General features: G+C 39.1%; 1 protein-coding gene across 5 annotated transcripts in view; it reads left to right on the forward strand.

The window, feature by feature from the left end:
- Positions 1 to 9932, forward strand: part of kcnab1a (potassium voltage-gated channel subfamily A regulatory beta subunit 1a) — a 124930-nt gene extending 114998 nt beyond the window's left edge. For all 5 annotated transcript variants that reach the window (XM_051870656.1, XM_051870654.1, XM_051870658.1 and 2 more), the window contains 6 exons: positions 3222 to 3307; positions 4238 to 4358; positions 4489 to 4583; positions 4678 to 4798; positions 6849 to 6937; positions 7009 to 9932. In XM_051870656.1, coding sequence (XP_051726616.1) covers positions 3222 to 3307; positions 4238 to 4358; positions 4489 to 4583; positions 4678 to 4798; positions 6849 to 6937; positions 7009 to 7098 — 602 coding nt within the window. In that variant the 3' untranslated portion in view covers positions 7099 to 9932. The remainder of the gene's footprint in view (positions 1 to 3221; positions 3308 to 4237; positions 4359 to 4488; positions 4584 to 4677; positions 4799 to 6848; positions 6938 to 7008) is intronic.
- The last annotated feature ends 1132 nt before the right edge of the window (positions 9933 to 11064 follow it).

Genomic DNA, 11064 nt, shown 5'->3' on the forward strand with positions numbered 1-11064 from the left:
TAACGGAGGCCAGCTAGCAAAGAACTGTGCTGGTAAAACCTACTCCCCTGGCCTAAAGGGGCGCACTAGCAACTGAAGCTAGAGGCTGCAGTCTTTAGTGTCCTTGTTAGTGCACCCACCTCCCATGCCGGAAATCCCGCTTCAAATCCCACTCAAAGTAGAACCAGAGGGGTTACATTGGTGCCATGACCCGGATGGGAGTGAGGTTTAGGGGGGTGAGTGTAACAGAGGCCAGCTAGTAAAGAGCTTTGCTTGTAAAACCTCACTTCCTGGCCTCAAGAAGCACACTAGCGACTGACGCTAAAAGCTTGTTAGTGTGCCTGTCTCCCATACCAGAAACACCGGTTCGAATCCCATTCGAAGTAGAACCGGAGGGGTTACATTAGTGCCGTGACCCGGATGGGAATGAGGTTTAGGGGGGTTAGTGTAACAGAGGCCAGCTAGTAAAGAGCTGTGCGGGTAAAACCTAACTCCCCTGACCTCAAGAGGCGCACTAGTAGCTGACAGTAAAGGCTGTGTCCTTGTTAGTGTGCCCGCCTCCCGTGCCAGAAACACCGGTTCGAATCCCACTTGAAGTAGAACTGGAAGAGTTACATTGGTGCCGTGACCTGGATGGGAGTGAGGTTTTGGGGGGTGAGTGTAACAGAGGCCAGCTAGTAAAGAGCTGTGCAGGTAAAACTTCACTCCCCTGGCCTCAAGAGGCACACTAGCGACTGACACTAAAGGCTTGTTAGTGCGCCCGCCTCCCATGCCGGAAAAGCCGGTTCTAATCTCGTTCGAAGTAGAACCGGAGGGGTTATATTGGTGCCGTGACCCAGATGGGAGTGAGGTTTAGGGGGGTGAGTATAACAGAGGCCAGCTAGTAAAGAGCTGTGTGGGTAAAACCTCACTCCCCTGGCCTCAAGAGGTACACTAGTGACTGACACTAAAGGCTGTGTCCTTGTTATTGCACCCGACTTCTATGCCAGAAACATCAGTTCGAATCCCGCTCAAAGTAGAACCGGAGGAGTTACGTTGGTGCTGTGACTTGGATGGGAGTGAGGTTTAGGGGGATGAGTGTAATGGCAGCTGGTAAAGAGCTGTGTGGGTAAAAACTCACTCCCCTGACCTCAAGAGGTGCACTAGTGACTGACACTAAAGGCTGTGTCCTTGTTAGTGCGCTCGCCTTCCATGCCAGAAACGCTGGTTCGAATCCCACTCGAAGAAGAACCGGAGGGGTTACATTGGTGCCGTGACCCGGAGGGGACAGTTTAGGGGGGTGAGTGTAACAGAGGCCAGCTAGTAAAACCTCACTCTCCTAGCCTCAAGAGGTGCACTAGTGACTGACACTAAAGGCTATGTCCTTGTTAGTGAGCCTGAGCGCCTCCCATGGCAGAAATGGCTGGTTCGAATCCTGCTCAGAGCGAGGGTTTCACAAGAAGCAATGTAATATCACTTTGCAGCAATGTCACCATGGGCACGTTTTTCCAGTGAGTCTGGGTTGCTTAATCATCTATTCTTTTTATCTTTAAACATGGGATAGACGTTGACACCTCTCTGTTGCTGTATGTCTCATGAACATGGGCAGGCAGATCGCTATGCAGTGCTTTTCTGCTGCATTGATGCGTAAAGTGTCCAGAGTTTTGTGCTCCTCACTGTGTGCAGTGCATATTAAAGTTCCTCAGGGGCTCTGCAGTCCCCTGCTTTCTCGCTTTTTGTTTCTTACCTGATTACCATTTCATCAGCATGAAGGGTAAAAGTTGATAGGGATATAAAGTTACACTGTACTTTAACATTAATTTATTCTTATTGAATTCTTATTGACTTATTGAATTTAGTGAAACCACACAAAAGTACGTCAAGCTGAACTTAACCAACCCAAACTGATACACAGTGAATGAAAATATATTGCACAATACCAGATTAAGTTACTGAATATAGCAGACAAGGTCTGAAAATAGCAGCACAAACTGTTATCAGAACGTAAGGAACAGGAGGACTTCGAGTTCAACTCCAGCTGATGTAATTGTGAATTACTGAGTGTCTAATAAAAACATTTTTGAAAGTAGAAAAAGAGGGCCCTGAAACACTAATCACACACAGCTTTACAAAACTTCACAATTTAGCTAATTTCCACCAAATCTGACATTTATCTCTGATGAACAGCTGAACTATTTTAGTCTATCATTTAATTTTAATAACAGCCTAATTTTTTTCTTGTTCTGGCTTTTCAACATAAATTGAAAGAAAATGAAAGATGAAATTCTCTGAAGTTCCAGCATTTCTGCCCTTGTGAAAAAGATGTACACTTTAGCATACTTTTAGAGTCCTTTTGCAGAAAATAATATACTTGAGTGGGAACTGAATACTGGTTTTTGGATACTTAGATGCATGTTAATTGCAATTGCAATTTACATTGATGTTAAATGCATTTAGCTGAACTTTTGAGTGATTTTTAGCATAAATAGAACTTAGTTACATCTTTATATGCAAGTTCAGAATTACTTTTATTGCATTTGAAGTATAGATAAAGTGTACTGTCGAATGTACTGACAAGCATTTATGATAAACTAAAATGTACTTTAGTATAATTTTTACTGAACCTTGTAATGTTTGTGTAACGGTCTCATTCAGTTTTGTTTTCTTTTTCATTCTGTTCTGCTTTGCCTGAGTTCTGTTTGCTAGTTAGTTTTCTTAGTGACTGATTATGTTCACCTGTGGTTCATTTAGTTTTCCTTTGTCCGGTATTGTTTGTGTGTTATATGAGTTTGATTTCTGTATTCTCCTGCTTGTTTCCAAATAAAGACTTTGTTATTGAATTTCCTGCATCGTGTGACCATTGCCTTGAACGTGATGGTATTTAAAAATATTTGTAACTACACATTTGTAATTATGAAGCAATTTAGTACATTTAAAAAATATTAAATTTAAATGTAAAATCGTATAAAAATACACTACTGTTACGATTATAATAAATCAAGTACTTTAGATGTGCTTTAGTATGACAGTCAACATCAAAATAAGTGTACTTCTTTGAAACTGCACTTTTTTTAAAGTGTACTTAAGTGTGTTAAAAATCATTCGTGGAAGTGCACTATCTTTAAGTATACTTATGTGGCATTTTATTTAATTATTATCATATTAATATTTGAAGTACATTACAAGTGCACATTCAATACAATTACATTCATGTTTTTTCTCACAATGATGCTGACAGAATTTGTGAATTTTTGTCTCCACAGAGATTGTCAGAGCCATGACCTACGTGATAAACCAGGGCATGTCTATGTACTGGGGGACATCACGATGGACAGCTATGGAAATAATGGTAAGTAACATTTTTCTTAACGTCAGCTGTCATGAGAAACTTCATTCAACACGTCATCCTGCAGGACACACTGTTTCAACAGAATTCAAGTGTATCACTTACATGTGATCACAGTATTACTGATCATTGACTTTCTGTAGGCTTGAATTCAGAAGCAAACCGTGTTTGCTGGAGCAACAAAATACTCTCTTGTATCTCAGCTCCTCTAGTGTATACTGGCCACATCACATATTTTTAGCCCTTTGACTGTCAGTACTGTATGTTGCTGTAATTGCAGTGTAGCACAAAGCAAGTTGGCACAAACTGATATGCTGTAATTAAGTGCTGACATTATTAATTCATGGGTGATAAATGGAGGCTTGATCAGGGTTTTTACAGAGAGGACACACTCTGATGACCTGTAATTTGTGTGACTGTGATAATACCATGTTCTGGTGTCATGCCAGATCTATCCCACGTAAACACACCCTGTGACTGGAACATGTGTTCATAGCCTGAAATGATACCAAGGAGCTAATCAGTTATGTGATATTACTATATACTATACATATATATATATATATACAGTATATATTGGAGACCAGAACTGGTTGTCACACTTTTTACTACAGTAAATATTTCTCAGTGTTAGTTTACTTTTGAAAGTTAGTTTCTACCTTAAAGACCTGACAGAAACAGGTGTTTGAAACCAAAACCTAAACCATGATTTGAGAAAACAGGCATTGTTGTAACTGTGATTACAAAAACTGACTAGCCTCAGGCATCCCTATATAATTAAAAAAAAGGTATTTTAAATCAATTCAGACCTTCTGATAGTCCGGTAATAACACTATAAAAGCACTTGGAGATAAAATGTTTGAATTGTTGCTACAGAGATACAACCTGTTTATATTTGAATACAAAAGTGTAAATATTATTCTCTCTTTCTAGGAGGCGTACTCTGTAGCGCGGCAGTTTAACCTGATTCCTCCAGTGTGTGAGCAGGCTGAGTATCATCTCTTCCAGAGGGAGAAGGTCGAGGTGCAGCTGCCTGAGCTCTACCATAAGATAGGCAGGTGTCAATCAATCATCCTTTACTCACTGAATCTCAATGAATACTGAATATGAGACTGTCAAGTTTAGAGAATTCATCAGCGATCGCATGCAGCAGCAGCTCGTCTTGATTCTGTGTGTGGCTGTAGGTGTGGGCGCCATGACATGGTCTCCTTTGGCCTGTGGGATCATCACTGGAAAATATGAAAATGGTATCCCAGAATCCTCTAGGGCAGCTATGAAGGTACCAATTTAATCATAATTTGGTAGATACTTGACAAGTCAAATATTTAATTTTTCCTACATGACTCTACTTGTCTACTTCTCTTGTCTTGAAGTCGTATCAGTGGCTGAAAGACAAGATAGTCAGTGAGGACGGACGAAAGCAGCAGGCGAAGCTGAAAGAGCTCAGTCATATCGCTGAGAAGCTTGGCTGCACCTTGCCTCAGCTCGCCGTAGGTAAGACCGCTTCCTTCAACACTTCGAAGGCAAAGAGTCGTCTAACCAGTGGAGCTGACAGGTCAGAGTAGACTTTTGAGCTTTTGTGCAGTTGTTGGTTTTTGTTCTTAAATTATTGATGGAGAGGTATAGTAAAGACAATCAAGAAAAAAATAGATATTTGTTAGCATTCTCATTCCATTATCTGTTACATTCTTGATGGCAATGGGTAAAACATGTTTATTTCATGCTTTTTTGGTAAAATATCCTATAATATAATTTAATTGTATACACAGATCAGGCATAACATTATGAGCACTGACAGGTGAAGTGAATAACACTGAGTATCTCTTCATCACGGCACCTGTTAGTGGGTGGATATATTAGGCAGCAAGTGAACATTGTTGATGTGTTAGAAGCAGGAAAAATGGGCAAGCGTAAGGATTTGAGCGAGTTTGACAAGGACCAAATTGTGATGGATAGACGACTGGGTCAGAGCATCTCTAAAACTGCAGCTTTTGTGGGGTGTTCCCGGTCTGCAGTGGTCAGTATCTATCAAAAGTGCTCCAAGGAAGGAACAGTGGTGAACCGGCGACAGGGTCATGGGCGGCCAAGGCTCATTGATGCACGTGGGGAGCGAAGGCTGGTGTGGTCCGATTCAACAGACTCAACAATTCAACAATTGCTCAAGAAGTTAATGCTGGTTCTGATAGAAAGGTGTCAGAATACACAGTGCATCACAGTTTGTTGCGTATGGGGCTGCATAGACCAGTCAGGGTGCCCATGCTGAGCATCAGAACTGGACCACGGAGCAATGGAAGAAGGTGGCCTGGTCTGATGAATCACATTTTCTTTTACATCACGTGGATGGCCGGGTGCGTGTGCGTCACTTACCTGGGGAACACATGGCTCCAGGATGCACTATGGGAAGAAGGCAAGCCGGCGGAGGCAGTGTGATGCTTTGGGCAATGTTCTGCTGGAAAACCTTGGGTCCTGCCATCCATGTGGATGTTACTTTGACACGTACCACCTACCTAAGCATTGTTGCAGACCATGTACACCCTTTCATGGAAACGGTATTCCCTGGTGGCCGTGGCCTCTTTCAGCAGGATAATGCTCCTGCCACAAAGCAAAAATGGTTCAGGAATGGTTTGAGGAGCAAAACAACAAGTTTGTGGTGTTGACTTGGCCTCCAGATTCCCCAGATCTCAATCCAATCAAGCATCTGTGGGATGGGCTGTACAAACCAGTCAGATCCATGGAGGCTCCACCTCGCAAATTACAGGACTTAAAGGATCTGCTCCTAACATCTCGGTGCAGATACCACAGCACACCTTCAGGGGTCTAGTGGAGTCCATGCCTCAACGGGACAGCACTGTTTTGGCAGCAAAAGGGGGACCAACACAATATTAGGAAGGTGGTCATAATGTTATGCCTGATCTGTGTATATACTTTTATTTAGGCAGGATGCAGTAAATTGATCAAAAGTGACAGTAAAAACATTTACAATGTAACAAAATATTTCTCCTTCAAATAAATGCTGTTCTATTGATTCTTTATATTCAAAGAATCCTGAAAAAAGTCATGGTTTTAACAAAAATCTGAAGCAGATTTCAACTGTTTTCAACATTGATAATCAGAAATGTTTCTTGAGCATCAAATCATCATATTAGAATGATTTCTGAAGGATCATGTGACACTGAAGACTGGAGTAATGATGCTGAAAATTCAGCCTTTATCACAGGAATAAATGACAGTTTAAAATATATTAAAATAGAAAACAGTTATTTTAAATTGTAATAATATTTAAGTGTTTTTACTATATTTTTGTATCAGCACTGGTGAGCATAAGAGACGTCTTTCAAAAACATGAAAAAAAAAATCATACTGACCCCAAACTTTTAAACGGTAGTGTAGATTGAAGTACTTGTGAATGGCCATCATGAAAAGAAAGATGATTTATGACCACACAATGATGGTTAGCTCATGCTAACCAACCAAATGTCCACAATATCCACAAATTGTAATCTGCCAAGAACATTGTTTTGAAGCATTTTTTTCGTCTCTCCAGCCTGGTGTCTGCGGAACGAGGGAGTGAGTTCGGTACTATTAGGAACCTCAAATGCAGAGCAGCTGACTGAAAACCTGGGAGCCATACAGGTGAGATCTATTCACTTTCTACTAACTATTAACTTCCAGAACGTTCCTAACTAATTTATTTGCACATTCAGGTACTTCCAAAGATGACATCCCATGTAGTCTCAGACATTGATCATATACTTGGGAACAGGCCATACGGTAAGAAGGACTACCGGTCCTAGGGGCTCCGGACACACGCTCGGGGTGAAGGGAGATGTGTGTGTAGCAGTGTTCGTGCCCTAGTGGTTCCTGCTCCAAATCTGTTTCCATCGTCGGTCTGACCTCTCTCTGAAGCCTTAGAGTGCCGTCCTCCATAACCTGTACCTGCATCCCTTCAGTTTCTGCTGGTGTGCTTTCGCACCCATGACAGGTGTCCAGGTGTCACCTTGTTACGGCACCTTGCAGGAGAGCTTCACTCACTTATGAACCTTATAAACACCCATCATGACCCATGCTTGACCTCTGCTCTCAAAACCATCAGTCACTGGGATGTCTGGCGGTATTAGCACACAGAGTGGAGGAACAGAGCATGTCGCCCTCTTGTGTTTGAACGCAGCAACTGCAAATCTGTTTCACAGACTGTAGAGCGCTGACTCAGTGGAACCATGTGCATTCGTAAAGATTCGAGATGTTTTGACTGTGCAGGACTATATTGATATTTTAAGGTGTATATGTGTGTTTCATAATGTGAGCCACAGGTACATGTGGTGGAAAAATAACTCAATGCACACCTCTGACCTAGGAAATTACTTGAATGAGGGTAGCATATGTGATTATTGAACATGCAACTGTATTATAAACCGACCTCAATCCGCACTGCAGTATAATATACAGTATTAAAGTTGATCTGACATGCATAGAGTATATAATGCCAGCAGCCTAATGCATTTATGGTAATGTTTGATTATAATTGAGTGACTTGATTTTCCCTTAGTGGCATTAAGGAAGAAATTGTGAAAAAGAAGTGTGCTTAATTGCATTGAATGTGCACTTGTAGTGTACTTGAAATCTTAAAAGTAAAAACTACTTCTAATTTCAATGAAATAAAAGGCCACTTACATGTACTTAAAGAGAGTACACTTTCATGTTTCATAACACTTAATTGGACTTTTAATATATTTTAAATCATTAGGTTTTAATGATCTTTTGTCATGTTTTAAAGAAGTACACTTCTTTTGATGTGTTCACTAACATACTAAAGCACATCTAAAGTACTTGATTATAATTGTGTTACATTTTAAGTCACTATATTTTAAATGTACTAAATTACAGCTTCATCCTTTACAAATGTGGAATTAAAAATATATTTAAACTCATGACATACAAGTTTGAATAGAAATTGTATGAAATTATTATTTAAGTTTACCATAATTGCTTGTCGGGACATTCAGCAGTACACTTTAACTATATTTCAAAGGCAATAATATAATATAATATAAAAGATGTACTTAAGTCCTACTTAAGTGGGTCAAAATATACTCTAAAGTTCAGCTATATGCATTTAATGTAAATTTCATACATTTATTTAATGATACATTTTCATTGAATTAACATGCGGTTAACTTACCAAAAATATTACTTAAGTTTATTCTTTTAAAGTACAATCTACAAAATGCTGGGTTAAAAACAACCCAAGTTGGGTTGAAAATGAACAAACCCAGCGACTGGGTTGTTTTAACCCAGCAGTTGGGTTAAATATTTGCTGAACCTGCTGGGTAGTTTTATTTAACTCAAAAATCATTTAAAAATGACTGTATTGCTTGCTTAAAATGAACCCAAAGTATGTTGGAAATTAAAATTTAATGAATTATAATTAAACAATAAACATTAAATTGCTTATTAATAAATGTTCACCTTTTGATTATTATTGTTGCTTCTATTAATTATGTGTGATTTTTAATTTCCAACCTCTTTTGGGTTCATTTTAAGCCAGCCATATAGTCATTTTTAAACAATAGTTGAGTTAAATAAAACTGTCCAGCACGCTGGTCAAACATTTAACCCAACTGCTGGGTTTGTTCATTTTCAACCCAACTTGGGTTGTTTTTAACTCAGCATTTTCTAGAGTGTATATTATTTCCATAATAAGTACTCTTTTTAAAAGTATGCTAAAGTGTACTTCTTTTTCACAAAGGATAATTCACCCAAAAATGAAAATCCTGTCATCATTTATTCACCCTCATTTTGGTCCAAACCTCAATGATTTTATTCCTCTGTAGGACATCGTTGATATTCATTGTATTGAAAGAAAAAAAGTGAGACATTTAAAAAGAAAAACTCATATAGGTTTGAATCAACATGAAGGGTCTGTGAATGATGAGAGTTTTCAATTTGGGGTGGACTGTCCCTTTAAGGATCAAGGAGCTCCTAATCTGCATGGCAGCGTTATGATATAATGGGAGTGAATTTGATTGACTGTTTGCGGGTGCCTCATGTTTGATTCTAGCTCTTGCTTGCCCTACTTGAAAGCCATACTTTATCATGCCCTAGATATTTTAAAGACTGACGAGCTGCTTTACCCTGTAGTATTTACCTTCTCTGAGCTTTTAGATCCACTTGAAACCTGATGGATTTTGGCTTGAGGAAACAAGATGGCTCTGTACAGAGAAACTTCAACAATAGTGTTCAGAGGAACACAGTGTGTACATAGTGTACCTTTAGTCTCCCTGCGGAGTGCCTTGATTCTCACCTGCATGAACATTAGGGCTTGCCCATTCTCCCATGGGTCCATGAGTGTAATACTGTGAGCTTTTCTCAATTGTAAATGAAGTATTTTACAAAAACGAAGAAATCACACCATGTGGTGACTATTGTTTTCTAACGTTTGTAACGTTGTTTCTGAGAAAAGAGGAGTTGTTGGATACACAGGCTGTTCTGAATCTCTGCATCAGGGTCTTTTATCATATCATGCATCTCTCTCCCTGTATGGCAGCAGTGACTTCTGTAAATATAAATATGTAAACAGTACATAGAGGTAGAATATATGCTTGAAATAAAAACACATAAGGCCAGTAAACCCATGTGTGTGTTTGCTTATTATGGGTGGGTGATATACCGGTAGACACAATAAACTTTTTTCATATTAATACAATGAAAATACAAAGAAAAATGAAAATATTCAGGACTGAAAAGAGCTTTTGTCACAAACAAATCGTTGCATTAAAAATACCAAGTGTCTCGTTTTCCTGACAGATAAAAATAGAGCATGACAGAAAATGTACAGCTCATTCAGTAAAAATGACAGATAAAGAATATTTGTAAAGCAACCCTGTTATTTAAAGTGGAAGTCAAAATGTTAAAGGGATCATGACAAATCAAATTTCTCTTGGTCTTTTGGCAGATTAATAGCTTAAAATGTCCTCATTATAAACAAAGAATTTATTTAATCAAGCTTCAAAAATCTCGTTTGGATATTGTTTGATATTGTTTGGATGTTGTGGGATTTGTGAGCATCAGGAGAAAGTAGATGGTTTCTTTTTAAATGAGTCTCAGATCAAGTCAGTCAGAAGATTAAGTTTGTTCAGAGTATTTTCAGAAACGTTTGAAGATGAAGCAGCCAACTACACTCTTAAAAATAAATTCCAAAAGAGGATTTTCACAACAATGCTATAGAAGAATCATTTTGGGTTCCCAAAAAAAAAACCTTTCAGTGAACAGTAGAACTTGGCTGCCTATACAGTAGAAAGCCCAATAAAAGTTTGAGGAAAAAAGGCTGTTGTCTTCCCTTTTGCCAAATAAGTAGGAAAACTTCAAGACCCATAATGCACTTAGCATGTTATTGTCCAAGGCCGCGCCCACCAGTCTGCTATGGATACGCTTGGATACAAGTCAAATACTAGTATAAATAAATACTAGCCTTGCTTTAGTAGGAAATACTTCTTAGCAAACTTTTAGTCTTAATGGTGTTGACTTGTATTGTTCTCGGGTGCAAGAATTTAAAGAGTAAACGTTTAGCGGGAGTGAGTTAGGCCTACTTCCGGTTTCCAGCGAAGGATCCAGTGCGTTTGAAGGCACTGGATAAAGGCTGCAAAGAATCATAAATACGGAGCAAAACTCCATTGCATACAGGTAAGAAAGCTGTTGCCACAGTGCTCCATTTTTATTTTTTTTTATTTTTTTACCATAATGCTGTTTAAAGATAAACATAA

This window comes from Ctenopharyngodon idella, chromosome 18 (assembly GCF_019924925.1).
Source record: "Ctenopharyngodon idella isolate HZGC_01 chromosome 18, HZGC01, whole genome shotgun sequence".
Classification (NCBI taxonomy): domain Eukaryota; kingdom Metazoa; phylum Chordata; class Actinopteri; order Cypriniformes; family Xenocyprididae; genus Ctenopharyngodon; species Ctenopharyngodon idella.